This window comes from Mobula hypostoma, chromosome 6, assembly GCF_963921235.1.
Source record: "Mobula hypostoma chromosome 6, sMobHyp1.1, whole genome shotgun sequence".
Taxonomy (NCBI): Eukaryota; Metazoa; Chordata; class Chondrichthyes; order Myliobatiformes; family Myliobatidae; genus Mobula; species Mobula hypostoma.
This window is the reverse complement of record NC_086102.1, coordinates 189945641-189963948: the sequence shown is the minus strand read 5'-3', so window position 1 is coordinate 189963948 and position 18308 is coordinate 189945641. Positions and strand designations below refer to the sequence as shown.

Below are 18308 nucleotides of genomic sequence, written 5' to 3'. Positions count from 1 at the left end.
ACGATCAGGACTTGTGATATCCACCAGCTGCTCATATGACCATCCACACAGGTTCCCACAGGTTCCTGTGACTCTGACTGGGGGGTTAAGCAGGTGCTACACCTTGCCCAATGGTGACCTGCAGGCGAGTGTAGGGAAAGAGCTCCTTACATCTCCTTTGGTAAAGGTGCATCTCTAAACTGCCACTCAAAAATTAATAATTGATATAAATGTATTTCAATCACATTAATTTGTAAATAGATAAAAATTGGAGGTATTATCTAACAAGTCTAACACTTTCAATAACTGACATTAGCTGTGGCAAAAACACTTTCACCAGCTGTTTAGAGCAAAATAATTCTGACAACTAATCAGATAATTTCAATATTCTCTATCAGTGTTCAAATAAGTCCTGATTAGATAACTTACAAGTTTCAAAATGATGTACACAAAGTATTTTTATAGCTCATAAAATGCAGCTTGTTTAATTAACTTAATTGCAGTTTTGTATGTCTGATTTGATTATAACAGCTTTGGCTTGATTATTTTACATCAGTGGAAGCTGATTATTTGCAAAAGAGTGAGAGGTGAGAGTTCTTTTCTACACACAAGTAAAAATGAAAATGGCAGCATACTCAACACAACAAATCAAGGGTAGAAGGAGATGACTTCTCCAATTTTAGTTATACTGTTAAAGAATCAAAGCAAATTAAGAAAACTCTCAAAACAAAGTGGATTTTATAGCAAGATGCAAGAATAAAATTTATGATGGAGTAAGCACCTCTTTTGTAGTGAACGATGAGAAAATACAGAACAGTAAAATAATTGGAGTTTTTTGTCCATTGCCTTATTTTTGCTTTGAAGACTCAGCACATCTTTAGCAGAAAAGATCTTAACGCTTTGCAAGGAGTCCCAAACTAACAGTGTGTTACCTAAGACATGCCCTCTTCTCATTGCTATCATCAGATTTCTGAATGGACATTTAACCCATGAACACTGTCTCAATAGTTTTATATATATACATACCTGCACATATACACATACAGTATATACTTACTGTAATGTACAGTTTTTATTAGGTATTGCAATGCACTGCTGCCGTATAACGGCAAATTTCTGTTATGATTCTGATTCCATAGGAAGAACTACGACATTTAGGCTGGGGGATCATTAAATAGTCAAGATGAGAAATGTACTCAAAGTGACTAACAGAATGCTGACTTTTTCCCTAAGGATTAGTACACGAATATAGAAAAATTTTGCTGGAGTCATGCCAAGTTCTAGGTAGACCACATCCAGAGCACTTGAGAAAATCTGACTGTCATACATCTGAGGCCCCCATCCAGAGCACCTTGAGCAAACTTGAGCCCCATACATTGTGGAAGGGTATTATTTTCTGGAAATTAGTTTCGTATTGATTTGGTTTTTATGTAATAAATTATGACTGGTTAGACAAGCTAGAATTTATCTCATGGAAATTTACAAGTCAAGGTAATACATTTTATTATCAAATATTAATGACTGCCAATGGGCAAACTACTTCTGCTGGATGGAAAGTCTAGGATCAGGAGGTAAAGGCTAATAACTGCTCCAAAACAATCAGAAATAAAGACAGGAATCAATCCCATGCACAATGGGAAACAGAAATTTTGATCACTAATCTGGAAGTTTATACCTGGTCATTTGTTAATTTAAAGATTGAAACGACTCTTTAAAAAAATATCTGTATTAGTAAGTTAGTGTTGGCGCGTGGCCAAGTGGTTAAGGCATTCGTCTAGTGATTTGAAGGTCGCTAGTTTGAGCCTTGGCTGAGGAAGCGTGCGTGTCCTTAAGCAAGGCACCTAACCACACATTGCTCTGCGATGATACCGGTGCCAAGCTGTATGGGTCCTAATGCCCTTCCCTTGGACAACATCGGTGGCGTGGAGAGGGGAGACTTGCAGCATGGGCAAGCTGGTCTTCCATATAACCTTGCCCAGGCCTGTGCCCTGGAAACTTTTCAAGGCGCAAGTCCATGGTCTCATGAGACTAACGGATGCCTAAGAAGATTAGTAAGTTAAGTACAGAAGTTAGCATATGGAGCTAGATCAAAGATTAGCCATGATCTCAATGAAGATACTTGAGGGACTTAATAGTCTTCCTGCTCTAGTTGTCAGCTTAGATCAAATGTGCAGTCACTAAGTTCTAAATGAGACCTAAAATGCATTAGAACCCAAATTGTTTTGGATTTGAACATTGGTGAAGATATTATTCAATAGATTATGGTTATGTTGACAGAAATACAAGTCAGTTTCCATACTTCATCTTTCCAACTGGGCTTTCACCAAAGATCTATTGCTAATAACTCACACATATTATTATGTCAGGTCAACAGGACACATTCAAAGTGCTGTGAATAACCAAGGGAACTTTCGTTCAACTTACTTTTGTTTCATTAATTTGCAATTTATGTCACGGTAGTTCAAGACATAGAACCGAAAATTCATTTTCAACTGAGTGATTTGCCTGACCATCAGCTGCTTCAACATTTCCACAATTCCAAGACAAACTTGCAGAACTTGACAACCTACAAAATCAGAGGCCTTCACTCCTAAAATCCGTTAAATCTTGAAAAACCATCCACCAAGAGTAGAAATTTGTAAACAGAATTGAAATGGAATTGAAATAGCTCATAGCTCTTAGAGTTCAGGATTAGTTAGTTTTCATGTTAGTCTCATTTTCCCCATATAATCGTGAAAATAGTCCACTGGAACAGGCTACACACATAAAACTTGCTGGTGAACACAGCAGGCCAGGCAGCATCTGTAGGAAGAGGTGCAGTCGACTTTTCAGGCCGAGACCCTTTGTCAGGACTAACTGAAGGAAGAGTGAGTAAGGGATTTGAAAGCTGGAGGGGGAGGGGGAGATCCAAAATGATAGGAGAAGACAGGAAGGGGAGGGACAGAGCCAAGAGCTGGACAGGTGATAGGCAAAAGGGGATACGAGAGGATCATGGGACAGGAGGTCCGGGAAGAAAGACAAAGGAGGGGGGGACCCAGAGGATGGGCAAGAGGTATATTAAAAGGGACAGAGGGAGAAAAAGGAGAGTGAGAGAAAGAATGTGTGTATAAAAATAAGTAACAGATGGGGTACGAGGGGGAGGTGGGGCATTAGCGGAAGTTAGAGAATTCGATGTTCATGTCATCAGGTTGGAGGCTACCCAGACGGAATATAAGGTGTTGTTCCTCCAACCTGAGTGTGGCTTCATTTTTACAGTAGACGAGGCCGTGGATAGACATGTCAGAATGGGAATGGGATGTGGAATTAAAATTTGTGGCCACTGGGAGATCCTGCTTTCACTGGCAGACAGAGCGTAGATGTTCAGCAAAGCGGTCTCCCAGTCTGCGTCGGGTCTCACCATTATATAAAAGGCCACATCGGGAGCACCGGACGCAGTATATCACCCCAGTCGACTCACAGGTGAAGTGTTGCCTCACCTGGAAGGACTGTTTGGGGCCCTGAATGGTGGTAAGGGAGGAAGTGTAAGGGCATGTGTAGCACTTGTTCCGCTTACACGGATAAGTGCCAGGAGGGAGATCAGTGGGGAGGGATGGGGGGGACGAATGGACAAGGGAGTTGCGTAGGGAGCGATCCCTGCGGAATGCAGAGAGAGAGAGGGGGAGGGAAAGATGTGCTTAGTGGTGGGATCCCGTTGGAGGTGGCAGAAGTTACGGAGAATAACATGTTGGACCCGGAGGCTGGTGGGGTGGTAGGTGAGGACCAGGGGAACCCTATTCCTAGTGGGGTGGCGGGAGGATGGAGTGAGAGCAGATGTGCGTGAAATGGGGGAGATGCGTTTAAGAGCAGAGTTGATAGTGGAGGAAGGGAAGCCCCTTTCTTTAAAAAAGGAAGACATCTCCCTTGTCCTAGAATGAAAAGCCTCATCCTGAGAGCAGATGCGGCGGAGACGGAGGAATTGCGAGAAGGGGATGGCGTTTTTGCAAGAGACAGGGTGAGAAGAGGAATAGTCCAGATAGCTGTGAGAGTCAGTAGGATTATAGTAGACATCAGTGGATAAGCTGTCTCCAGAGACAGAGACAGAAAGATCTAGAAAGGGGAGGGAGGTGTCGGAAATGGACCAGGTAAACTTGAGGGCAGGGTGAAAGTTGGAGGCAAAGTCAACGAGTTCTGCATGCGTGCAGGAAGCAGCGCCAATGCAGTCGTCGATGTAGCGAAGGAAAAGTGGGGGACAGATACCAGAATAGGCACGGAACATAGATTGTTCCACAAACCCAACAAAAAGGCAGGCATAGCTAGGACCCATACGGGTGCCCATAGCTACACCTATAGTTTGGAGGAAGTGGGAGGAGCCAAAGGAGAAATTATTAAGAGTAAGGACTAATTTCGCTAGACGGAGCAGAGTGGTGGTAGAGGGGAACTGATTAGGTCTGGAATCCAAAAAGAAGCGTAGAGCTTTGAGACCATCCTGATGGGGGAATGGAAGTATATAGGGACTGGAACAGGCTGTTACTTTTAAGATTTTGGTTATAGATACAGATGACCTAAGTGACAGCACATTTAAAAAAGTATATATTAATGAAAAGTTCCCTCATGGTCCACTTACCCCGCACAGCTTGCTTGTATCTCCAACCCAAGATCCACAGACCGGATGTCCAGGTAGGCCTATTGTCTCTGCCTGCTCCTGCCCTACTGAACTCGTGTCTTTATATCTCGATTCCGTTCCATCCCCTTGGCTCAGTCCCTTCCCACCTACATCCGTGACACTTCTCATGCCCTCAATTCCCTCAGTAACTTTCAATTCCCTGACCACCTCACCTTCACCGTGGATCTTCAGTACCTAGACACTTCCATCCCACATCAGGAAGACCTCAAAGTTCTCCACTTCTTGCTTGACAAAAGACCCAACAAGTTCCCCACCAGCACCACCCTCCACCATCTGGCATAAGTGGTCATCACCCTGGAGCAATTTTTCCTTTGGCTCCTTCCAAACCCGAGCGGTAGCCATGGGCCCTTAAATTCACAAGATCCATCTCTGACACATCTCTCTCCTTTCTCAATCTCTCTGTCCCCATCTCTTGGGACAAGCTGTCAACCAACATTTATTTTTTTTTCCACAAATGTACTGATTTTCATGGTTCTCTTGACTATATCTCTTCCCACCCTATCTCCTGTAAAAACACTATTCCCTTTAATCAGTTTATTTGCCTCCACTGCATCTGTTCCCAGGACATGGCTTTCCATTCCAGGACATCAGAGATGTCCTCCTTCTACTATTGATGCTGTCCTCAGCCACATCTCCTCCATTTTCCATACATCCCTGCTCACTCCATCTTCCCACCGCCTTAAAAGTGATAGAGTCCCTCATCCTTACCCACCACCCTGTTGGCCTCCACATCCAACACATTATCCTCCGCAACTTCAGCCTCTTTCAAATGGCTCCTACCACTAAACATATCTCTACCTCCCCTCCCCTCCACTTTCAGCAGAGATAATTCCCTTGGTAATTCCCTTCTCCATTTGTCCCTCTGTACTAATCTCCCTCCAAACACTTACCCTTGCAAGTGGCTACACTTCACTCATACCCCTGCTCCCTCACCTCCATCCAGGACCCAAACAATCCTTCCAATTGAGGCAACACTTCATCTGAGAATCTGCTGGGGTTGTCTGTTGTGTTCAGTGCTCCCGATGCAGTCTTCTCAACATTGATGAGACCTCATTGTAAATTGTAGGACTGCTTCGAAGAGCACCTTCGCACCGTCCACCACAAGCGGGACTTCCCAGTGGCCAAACAGCTTAATTCTGATTCGCATTCCGATGTGTCAGTCCTTGGCATCCCCTTGTGCCAAGATGGAGGCCTTGGGGTGAAGGAGCAACACCTTATATTCCGTCTGGGTACCCACTAACCTGATGATATGAACATCGATTTCTCCTTCTGGTAACTCAAATCCCCCCCCCAGCCCCTCTATTCACCACTCTGACCTTTTACCTTTACTCACCTGCCTATTGCTTCTTCCTGGGTCGGGTTCCTTCCTCCTATGGTCCACTCTTCTCTCCTAACAGATTCTTTCTTCTCCAGCCCTTGACCTTTCCCACCCACCTGGCTTCACCTATCACCTTCCAGCTAGCCCCTTTCCTCCTCTCCTGCCTTTTTATTCTGGCATCTTCCTCCTTCCGTTTCAGTCCTCTAGGCCTGAAACGTTGACTGTTTATTAATTCCCATTGATGCTGCCTGACCTGCTGAGCTCCTCCAGATTTCTAGCACCTGCAGATTTTCTCATGTTTGTTACTGGGAAGAAAGCATCACGTTTAATTTGCTGTCACAATTAGCTCTTGAAATTCAAAATTGCTATGAATATCAAGCATGGGGTTTGCAGTTTTAAACTGATAATTCTGAAATTCATTTTCTTCCTCAATAGCTCCCAGAAATCAGTTAACCAGGTTTCACAGATAAGTGTCCTCAAGATTGCAACTCTTGCTTTACAAACATCTGAAGCTTCTTGACACTGACAAAAATAACTTTGTAAAATATACTGAAGACATTATCTTTAGAAATAGATTGCTGCATTTCTGTTGAACTTTCTCCAGAGGAAAGTTTATGTCCGAAGTTTCTACAATGTGTTTCTAATCAAAATCTTTTCACATATTATTAACTGCAATCAATTAACACACTAAAGCAAACATCTGATGCTGAAAATCAGATAAACAGAATGTCTTTAAACTAAGTAAGTGAGACACATACATAAGTCTTATTTTGCTATTTAATATTTTACTGCTAACAGGTCAATACAGTATATATTAAAGATATTCTCTGAGTTTCTGCTCAGGCAACATATTTGACTCAGTCCATTAGTATTGCTGAGCTAAGTGGCGGGGAGGTGTAGGGGGTAGTTAGATGCGTGTTGTCATTGGTAGAGGCATCATTTATAAAGCCAGCAATTATTGTCCATTTCCTGTTTCCTTTCAGAAAGGTCTGGTGAGTTGCTTTCTCTAACTACTTACTTGTATTTTCATGGGCATTTATGGAAAAACATTCTCTTGTCTGGAAGGGAAGCTTGAATCCTTTTCAGCTAAACTTTACCGCGATCTGAACCTTATAAGACCAAAGATAAGGATGCTCTTACATATAAATGGGTTCATGGTCACTTAGCATGTCAAATATCCTATATCACCTGTTAACTGTAAAAGAAGTTTCTGACATGAAACTGCCTATGATCATTCACAAGAAGCCTATGATAATTCTGCAGCCTTGAAGCACTGAGTGAAGTAGAAACCAAACTGAAAAAGTATGAAGTGCAATGACCTATGAAAGATAGGATAGCACATCAAAAACTTTGGAAGTGAAGGACAAGCTGGAGATAATGATGGCATTTGGATAGCCATTACAATCTTGAAAGGTGATAGTACAGAGCTAAAAGTCATTGACAAATCTAAAGGACTATTCAGGACATCAGTCCTTTATAAATGTTTATTTTAACTGTTCAGGTAAGATATGGTGCACTTGCAACTCAGAGTCTGCAGATATGTAATTTTGCTCAATTACAAGACATAGAAAAGAACAAATTCCTCAACAGCAAAGCCAATAATAAGGGAATTTAGACTCGTGGAAGAATTGGAAGAAATTTGAACATATTTTTCATCCAGAGAGTGCTCGGGACCTGTAGTTTATTCCCTGAAAAACATAAGCTATTAAACATAGGCTATTCAACCCCATCCAGTCTGCTCCGCCATTCCATCATGGTTGATCTATCATCCCTCTCATCCTCATTCTCCTGCCTTCTCTCTGTAAACTTCGATGCCCTGATTAATCAAGAACCTATTAACTGCTGCCTTAAATATACCCAATGACTTGGCCTGCACAATCATCTGTGGCAATAAATTCCATGATGAATTCACCACCCTCTGGCTAAAGCAATATTTTCTCATCTCTGTTCTAAATGGACATTTGCTCTATCCAGACCGTTCAATATTTGATAGGTTTCAATGAGATTCCCCCTTATTCTTCTATACTCCAGCAGAATGACAAAAGAAATGACATCTTAAAAAAAATCATAAGCATTTGAAGTACCGTTACACACAAGGTTATGAACCAAAAGCTGAAAAGCAGGATTAAATGGGATAGAACTTAATTAATTTGTATGGTTTCATTCTGGTTTTAAATAAGAGAAATTCAGAAAAATCACTTGTGACCGTACAAACCACACCCTTACTATCCTTATATTCCATCTGGGTAGCCTCCAGCCTGATGGCATGAACATTGACTTCTCTAACTTCCATTAATGCCCCACCTCCCCTTCATACCCCATCCCTTATTTATCTATTTATTTATTTATTCCCCCCCGCTTTTTTTCTCCCTTCGTCCCTCTCACTATAACTCCCTGCCCATTCTCTGGGCTCCCCCCTCCCCCTTACTTTCTCCCTAGGCATCCCGTCCCATGATCTCTCCCTTCTCCAGCCTCGTATCCCTTTTGCCAATCAACTTTCCAGCTCTTAGCTCCATCCCTCCCCCTCCAGTCTTCTCCTATCATTTCGGATCTCCCCCTCCCCCTCTCAAATCTCTTACTATCTTTTCTTTCAGTTAGTCCTGATGAAGGGTCTCGGCCCGAAACGTCGACTGCACCTCTTCCTATAGATGCTGCCTGGCCTGCTGCATTCACCAGCACTTTTTGTGTGTGTCCCTTACTATCCTGTCAACATTGACAAATCAAGGAGCATTAAAAAAAATTTGTTTCTACTAGATGAATAACTATTACCAGGTTTTATTTTTCTGCCACTCTTGTGCATTGGCAGGATGCCAGTGGCAAAACACTTCAAAGAGATTTTGCATCAAATTCTCATTTCCAATCATTTCAAAGATGAAAGGGTCAATTTTCTGCCCTAACAATAAATGTCTTTTTCTGAAGGCAACATATAAGCCTGGGTACAATCACAATCAGCTACAACTTTTTACACCCTTCACTTAACTGATAATGAATTCAATTAGAGTCTGACTTCCGACAACACAGAAAATTTTGCATTGACCACCTCTCATTTGGCATCTTTGCCGATACAGTTTTAAAGATTTTCAATGGCAATTAATTCCTTAATGATCCAAGGTGATAATGTTAACTCGACAAAGAACAGAAAACAATTAAGCCCGGAATCTTTAAAGCCGGAGTGGTATTTTTAACCATATTGCCCTACTAGGAGCAATAGTTAACAAATTAATAGGTTTTCCAGGATAAGCAATTACTAACAAAACAAAAGCTATTGTGAGCTTTGAATTTTTAATTTATATTTTGAATTGCTACACAATACTCTGATAGTATCCTTAACATCAATATTGCATTTCTTGTACCTTTGTCTTTCACACAACCACATTGTTCTTTACCTATTCCAGCTTGTATCTTACTTTTAGCTCTTGTCATCATAATTCTTAGAAGTGTCTTGGTGATATGACTCATTAAACTTATGGTCCTAAGTAATTCACATTCTATTCCTCCAGCTTTCTTAGGAAGAGTGATAAATACTGATGTTTTCATCTCTTCTGGTATTATTCAAGTTTCATAAATGTCATTGATTAAATCAACACATTATTAAGAACAAATTATTGAGCTGAATAGAAACTTGTTAGGAATAGGAGGAAGATAGGGTATATATTCACATTAGAAAGATTGGCTGGTAATGGCATTTGAAAATTCACTTTATTAAATAATACAAGCAGCCAAAAATAATGAGATTGTATAGTGGACAATGATTAGGGGCGTGGTAAACAGTGTACACAGAAGAACAAATTATATTAACAGGCAGCAGTACAGCAATGGACATGCCATTTGGCCTATGGTATTGTATCTATGGTATCTTGATGTCAATGCTCTCCTCTTGTGTATCCCTTCATATGTCAATCTAAAAGTCTCAAACTCCAACAGTCTGACTGCTTCCACTACTACCTCGGTAACCTATTCCAATCACCTACCCTTCTTAAAGGACATTGTTAAGATTAAAAAAGTGGACAAAAGTGTAACTAACTGATGTATCTGAAGACATTAAGTCATACACTGTGAATTTAAAAACTTCCATCATATTCTGTATTTGGAGGGATACAATATTGAGGCACTCCGTTAGTCGGGATTAACTTGGATGTTGTGTCATAGTTCTCTACATGATATGTAAGCCAAGATAGTATGATACGCAAAGCAAGCTGTTGCCCAGGCAGCAGGCTCCCCCTCTCCATGCATCTGTTGAACCCAAAGGGACGGCAAAGACTGATACAGTTTGGCATCAGTGGCATCACAGGAATTGCCAGTCTGCATTGAACTCAGTGTAGGACTGCCTTAGGGTCTCCAGCTCCAGATATTTCCTCAGGGTTTACTCCCAACGCCTTCCCCATGAGTGGGGATAGCTGAAAGACAGTGGAGATGTGAGATCAGAGTTTTCCTTCTCCTAGATGAGCTGCCAACCACAGTGAACAAGCTCCATCTGCCCGAAGTGACTAGTTTTAACCTGCCTTTGTCCCTTCTCCTCAAAGTAGTAACCTAGTAGCTAAGCAACACAGCAGCTACTCTTGTTGTGGCTACTTGAGACACACGCCATTGGGAGCATTTAACAGGTAGTGGGAGCTTATCCTCACGACCACCCCGGCTGTAACAACCTTAAGGAACCAGGGATACAATAAAAAAGGAAAGTTTGGCTACATTATCTGTAGCTGATTAGACTACATCAAAACAGCTGTGTACAATTCCACAGACTATCCTTTAGGAAAAATTACATTGAGCCAGGAACAGGGAGTGAGCAAATGCAGGAGAATGTTCATACAATCACAAAATTTAAAGTGCAAAAGATAGTTCATTTAGGTTACAGTGTGTCCATTGCTGCCTCCGAGCTTTCAGTACCCAAATGGAATAGGTATAGGTATGGCTTCAAGTATTCAATAGGTATCTTTGAAATGCATAGAGAGTTTCAAACCCACACTGACTTCTGGGTGAAAAAGCATTTATTTAATTCCCTAACATTGGTAGTGGTTCATTTCCCCAGTTTGAATTCCACAGTTTTAGCTTCATTACCTTTCACTTTTTTTCTTGCCTTCTTTATTTTCATGTTGCTTCCTTTCTATACAAAAGAAAGGTATGTCGCAGCCGGAGTTTCGACGCTGACGCCACTATGCCATTCCTTCTAAATCTCCTTCAGAAACAGGAGTTGCATCACACTCTTTCAGCGGGCAACACCCTCACTTGTGCCTATCAGCTTCTCCTGGTCCACACCACATCACAGACTTTCCCTTAATCTTCTCAACCCCTCTTCCAGATAACCAATATGTTTAATTTTTAACTGTTTGCAGTTCTGGTGAAAGGTCATCAAAATTAAACATTAACCCCGTTTCCATCAGACTGATCTGCTGAGTATTACCGGCACTCTTGGTTGTTATTTCAATTTCTACCAGCTGATTTTCCTCACTTTCCAATTAAAGTCTCTCTTCAGTCTCCTTTGATCCAAAATTAACCATGCTCAACCTCGACCGTGTCTCCTGACAACTATAATTTTCATTGTATATTGTCTCCATGTCCTCACAACTGTTACCAAGTTATATTTGCATAGTGGGGATTAGAATTGTACAGTCTTCAAGTTGTAGCCAAGCTAACCACTTATGCAGATCTAGCATAAGATAACTCCTTTTATATTCTATGCCTCAGCTATTCAAGGCCAATTATCCCATATTCTATAAAATCACAAGACATAAGAACAGAATTAGGCCATTTGGCTCCACCATCCCATCATGGCTGATTTATCAGCCCTCTCAACCCCACTCTCCTGCTTTCTCTGATAACCACTGACTCCAATCAACAACCTGATTTTGAGATTAACTCCAGTTTTAGATTTTAAATGGTTTTACATATGAAAGCAAGGCACATTCACAAATTATTGGAATTCAATGAGCTTGTAAAAGAACAAAATGTCTTCCCAGCAGCCAGAAAAATGACTAGAGTTCTCTGCCACAATTCTCAAGTCTCACAGTCATATCGGCAGATATTAAGTAGTGAAGGTATATTAAGGTTGCATGAGATGGGATTTCTGCAATGAAAGTGACCAATAATAAATGGCTTGAAAAAAATATACAGCATTAACACAAAACTAGCTTGTTCTGAAAAAGCCTGCCTTGCTGATTTCCAAGGAATTTTTAAGAAACACTATTTGCTGAGCTCCTATATTCATGAATCATCATGCAAGCCAAACCTCTCTTTCAATCATTCTTTTAAAATTCTTCAACTGAAGTTGGTTAATAATTCAAAGTAAACTTATTATCAAAGTACGTATATATCACCATAAACAGCCCTAAGATTCATTGCCTTGCGGGCATTCATAGTAAATACAAAGAAATGACAAAATAAACAAAATAATGATAGTAAATAAATACTGAGAACAGGAGAATGAACAGTCCTTGAAAGTGAGTCCAATTGTCTGTCTAAAGCCAGCCAGAAGTTTAATTGAAACATAGGGAATGTTTCATGAAAATAAATTCTACTACTGAAACAACTGTATTTTCCAAGATAACAGTGTGGCTAAATAATCTATATGTTACCCAGTGTTTTGAATTAGAAGCCTTAACTGAGTCACATCAATGAAGAGAACATTTATTACATTAAGAGAAATATATAATTCACATTATCATGCAAACTCTATCACTAAAGTTTTAGTGAAAATGCATCATAAACACTGGAATTTATTTTGTGTGTCAATAATTGTATAGTGTTTGAATTGTATATGCTGGATTAATTATCTTGCACTATATTTTGCAATGGCTATGCTATAAACAAAAACAACAAAAAATCAGTATGTGAAGTTAAACAAAACTACAAATTGGTTATTACTTTTTTCAAGTGTTACAAAAGAAGTAAAATCCTTTACCTACGGTGCCTTTTCCCCCTGTCTCATTACTTGATAGACTTACAAGTGTAACACCACCAATGCTAAAAAAGCAAAAGCAAATATTGTTAATTTTAGATTGCAGATTAGTCCTACAGAGATGAAAAATTGGAGAAATATGTTCAATGTGTAAAAGGCAAATACAATTGATGGGTGTAATTGAATAAAAATGATAAGGTTAAAATTTTATTGATAAGTCAATACATACCTTAAAATTACTGCTAATAATTTGGATAACGTAAATCTGTCTCCACTGTTGCTAGGGAACATAGCAGCCAGAAGAAGAGTGAAAAGGCCTGTAGAAATAAAATATTCAAACAACCAGCAAATTAACTTTGAAATGTAAAAAGATAGAATTAAGCACAAGGATTTTTTAGGAATATATTTTGCAACAATTAGTAGATTAGGAAGCTGAAACACATCAAAATCTTATTTGAGAGGAATAAAATTCATATCTTTTTAAATAAAGGTCAATATATTAAATACGATTACAACTAATAACACAATTAATAGTCTTGTAGTAGTTGTGGTTTGAGGACAGATTAAGCGGGTAGGAGCCTGAATGATGGGAGTAAATGGGATTAGGCAGTTAGAGTTGCAGCATTATTGTAGACCAAGCTATTTTAAGGAGAATATGTCATATTTCAAAAGACATATCTAGATAAAGTAACAATTATACTATAAAAAGGAATTATTCTGTTTTCCCAAAATAGAATTTCAACTAAATTACATCTGTTATTGGACTGTATTGTTAGCAGTCTTTTATCATTTCTAAATTAATATATACTACTTTCAACTTCTAATAAACTTTTGAACTATTTAGGTCTCCATGAAACTTCCGTGGTCACTAAACTTGTTCATGGAGTTAAAGAGTTAAGCAGCAAAGAAACAGGCCCCTTAGCCAACTCGTCTATTCTGACCAAGATATATATCCCAGCTGGACCCATTTGCTTGCATTTGAGCCAAATACTTCTAAAACTATTCTATCCATGTATTTGTCCAAATGTCCTTAAAGCATTGTAATTGTACTCACTTCTCCCACTTCCTCTGGCAGTTCAGGTAGAAATAATTGAAAAACACTAGATGGCACTGTTGCAAGTGTTTTTTTTTGGCATTTAATACTGATTAATCATCAAAAGAATAGTTTATTTGACAAGACATTTCCATATGATTAAGGAATTGTTGCCCCATGCTAGCTGCACCCTTATGGCCCCTCTCAAGCAGACAATTACATTTTGTTACTCTAACATGGTAATTAACTGGCTCGGAGAGTCATGAATAATTATTTTTCAAAAAAACGTCAAATAGCGGTTTAGTGGGATGAGCAACTCTGGTAAAGTTTGATTACAAATTAAACACAAAATTCGTTAAATCATTAGGAATAATTATAGTCAAATAAGAATAAAATGTGTTGGTAGTAATACAAGAAATCCATTCGCATCTGAAAAGAGGAAAAAAGTGGTTAACGTTTTTATTCATCAACTGAAAATGAAGGAACTGAGATCTTCGTACAGTACTGTACAAACGTTTTAGGCACATATATATAACTAGGCTGCCTAAGACTTTTGCACAGTACTGTAGCAGTTTTATGTATTGCACTGTACTGCTGCCACAAAAAAAAATTTCATTACATATGTGAGTAACAATAAACCTGATTCTGATATGGGTCTCTATCGTGGACAGAGTGGGAAAAGGGAAGGGAGAGGAGAATCATGGTTAGAATAGAGGACAGGAGAGGGAAGGAAACAGGAACCACCAGAGACATTCTTTAATGTTCAACAAACCAATTGTTTGGCATCAAATGATCTTGTCTGGTGTTTCAGGACTGGATGTGTCTACACCTGTGCCGCCCCCTGCCCCGGCACATCTTCTCTGCCACCTGTCCCACACAACTCCCGTGGCACTCCACCCTTGCCATACCCAACATCCTTTGTTTCTGCCAGATTTACAAACTTGATCTCCGCTCCACATTGACAAATACAGTACTGTATAAAAGTCTTATGCACTCTAGTTTTTTAAAAATATACATATATTGTTTTATTATAAACTATATATTTATATATATATATATATATACATACACACACACACACACACACACACGTATTTTAAAGACTTTTCCACAGTACCGTAGAGAAAAGGGACAATAATTAATGGCCAACAGTCATTTTCATATTTAAAAATTTTTAAGTTCTTTTTTGGATTCACAGTATATTTGCTGCCAAGGAAGCCAATGTGTTTCGAGGCAAGCTTAGACCAATATTCTATGATAATGAAGAGATGAATAGAAATTAGGCATAAGATTTTATCTTTTTTTGGGTACTTAACAGAATTACTAATACTTATGATATTACACAAGGTGCAAAACAATTAACTAAATGCACAATGTCGTCTCTAAGTATACTTAGAGCATCACTGAGAATGTCTGCTGATGAATGTAAATGCAAGACTATAGAGGACATTAAGGGAATGACAGATGTAAATTAAATCCAAATGTTATCTGATTTTGTAGCAGAAGAAATAGATAAATTACCAAAGGTTGTGGAGAATCTATTGTGGAAGGAAACATATGGATTTAATTTAGGTTTCAATATTATGTGCCGTGCCATATGACGTGGGCATTCATTGTCTTTGACCATGATTGTTCTTGGCAAATTTTTCTACACAAGTGGTTTGTGATTGCCTTCATCAGGGCAGTGTCCTTACAAGGCGGGTGACCCCAGCCATTATCAATACACTGCAGAGATTGTTTGCCTAGCATCAGTGGTTGCAAAACGGAGGATTGGGAAATGCACCAGCTACTCACATGGCCATTCACCACCTGCTCCCATGGCTTTACATGACCCTGATCCGGGGGTGGGGGGAGGAGGAGGAGTGGGCGATGGATTAGCAGCTGCAACATTTTCCCCGAGTGTGGCCTGCTGGCTAGCGGAGGGAAGGAGCACCTTATACCTCCTTTGGTAGAGACATATCTCCACTCTGCCACCCATTAAAATGACATAACAAGGAAAAAAGAATACCAGCTTTAAACTTGATAAATCACCAGAATCAGCTGGCTTCAATAAACATATTAGAAATGCCAAAAAAAATGTTCCGGAATAAAGCCTTTGGATTGAGAAATTAGAAACGACATTCCAGTACTTAAGAAGCTGACAGAAGGCAAACAGGATGCTTCAGATATATGTAACTGAGATTTAAAAGAGACCGCATCATTCAGCAGGAGTTCAGTAACAGGATGCTTATGGTACTGTCTCTATAGGTAGAAAAAGAATTTGCCAATATTCCAGGCTATTGATATTAGTAATATTGAGAGAACTAGTGGTAGCTTTAGGTGTGTAAAATGACCATGTAGACAGAAAGCAATTGCATAGCTAAAATAACATTGAAAAACATTGTTGACCATAATTTTCATTCAGTATGTAGTTTGGTATTGTTCCGATACATTAAAGTGCTTAAAAATAAAGACAGGATACATAAATTTGATTTTTTTATACACATCAGAAGTTTTGGAAGTTGAAGATGATCTCCATTTTTAAGGTAGCAAACAGTTTTGGTAGGTAAGCTTCCTATGGTGGGGTGACCCAGAAAAAGATGCATTCTAAATCTTTTAAGTAATTGCTACGCATACATTATGGACATTGGGTCATCTAAAATATTCAGTTTTCTTTTGTTAGGTAATGGTACTGAAAGAAACTAATGTTCAAAATGCTAAATATAGCTGAGGTGCAAATGAGCAATAAGTGGTAAATCAGGATTGAGGGTTTGATTAAACCTTTTACAAAAATCTACTTTAACATTAATTACACTGAGTTTTGATTATACAGCAATATGTAATTTTGATAATAAGCCAAAATTTTTATTTTAAAACACAAATTTAACAAATCCTAACACTTAATTTTTCTAAACTAATTTTCCATACAGTTCAAAGGACAGAGCACACAACTTACCAGAAGTAGAGGACAAAATATTAACAATTGCCACCTGGGTATCAGACAATGCCTCCTGGTAGGAAAAGTTTGCCAGAAACCACTGTAACATTAATAGTACAGTTTAAGTCAAAATGTACAGTTAATAACATATATATAGTGCTTTAATATTTCCGTTCAATCATTTTAATTGCAAAACATAAATGATAAATATTTTAACAGTAAGAACTATTTATAAATGTATAATTCCAACACAATGTCAAATGTCATTGATAAGACTAATGAATGCATATTAGCTACTTCTATGATGTTAAGTCAATTGCAGTGTATATTTTCCAGTATCCAATTCATTGAAAGGCAATACTTAATGTGGTGAAGAATATATCCTTATGCAATTTTCCAAAGAAGAAATTTAGCCATTTATACTGTTTATATAGAAACTCCACATCACCTTTAGAAAGACATTGGTTTACTCTCTATATGTTCGTTGTTTGCTTGCACTAGTCATACGAATAGACCACAAGATACAGGAGAATTAGGCCATTTGGCCCATCAAGTCTGCTCCGTCATTTCATCATGGTTGATCCACTTCCCTCTCAGCCCCAGTCTCCTGCATTCTCCCCATATCCCTTCATGCGCTGACCAGTCAAGAATCTATCAACCTCTGCTTTGAATATATCCAATGACTTGGTCCCCACAGCCACCTGTGGCAACGAATTCCACAGATTCACCACTAGTCATAACTATTTTTACACAGAGGGTAATGCCCTGCCAAGGGTAGTGGTAGAGGCAGACGCATTAGATACATTTAAAAAACACTTAGATAGGCACATGGATGATAGGAAAATGGAGGGCAATGTATGTGGGAAGGGTTACATTGATCATAGAATAGGTTAAAAAGTTGACACAGCATTTTGTGCCAAAGGACCTGTTCTGTGCTGTGGTGTTCTATTAATTAATAATGTAGGAAGAGGTACTAACCACAAAGCAGAAGAAAAAGCTGATCTTTGCTACTTGTGATATTGTCAGTTTGCCAGCAGATTTTAATGCTGCTTCATGATCCTTTGCTGCTGGATAGGACATCCTAGAAAGCTTTGCTTCAAATGCGTGATGAGCTGGAAGCTGCCGCACCTCCATAATATTACTGAATCGAACACGCGTCTTTTTCACAGCTATAAGTAAAACAAAATTCATACAAAACTTTTAGCATTTTAATGAAGCATTTATTTTCTTTAATAATGAAAAGATCGAGTGCCAGAACCACTCAGCAGGTCAGGCTGCATCCATAGAAAAACTGTTCCATTTCCGATCCGAAGATTTCTTCAGAACTATGATGCTGAATATTTCCACCATTTTTATTTTAGAGCTCAAGCATTTATGTTCTTTAATGAAACATTCCTCCCCATTAATCATTCTTCTTAGATTTCGACTTTGAATGGATAAACACGATACGTCAGAATCAAAATCAGGTTTATTATCACCGGCATGTGACATGAAATTTGTTAA

At 39.1% G+C, this 18308-nt stretch overlaps 1 protein-coding gene across 1 annotated transcript in view; it reads right to left on the bottom strand.

The window, feature by feature from the left end:
• LOC134348693 (solute carrier family 35 member F5-like) overlaps positions 1-18308 on the bottom strand; it is a 149398-nt gene that overhangs the window by 70024 nt on the left and 61066 nt on the right. The window contains exons 6-9 of the mRNA XM_063052479.1: positions 17784-17974; positions 16824-16905; positions 13085-13172; positions 12859-12920 (exon numbers count right to left, since the gene is read on the bottom strand). Coding sequence (XP_062908549.1) covers positions 12859-12920; positions 13085-13172; positions 16824-16905; positions 17784-17974 — 423 coding nt within the window. The remainder of the gene's footprint in view (positions 1-12858; positions 12921-13084; positions 13173-16823; positions 16906-17783; positions 17975-18308) is intronic.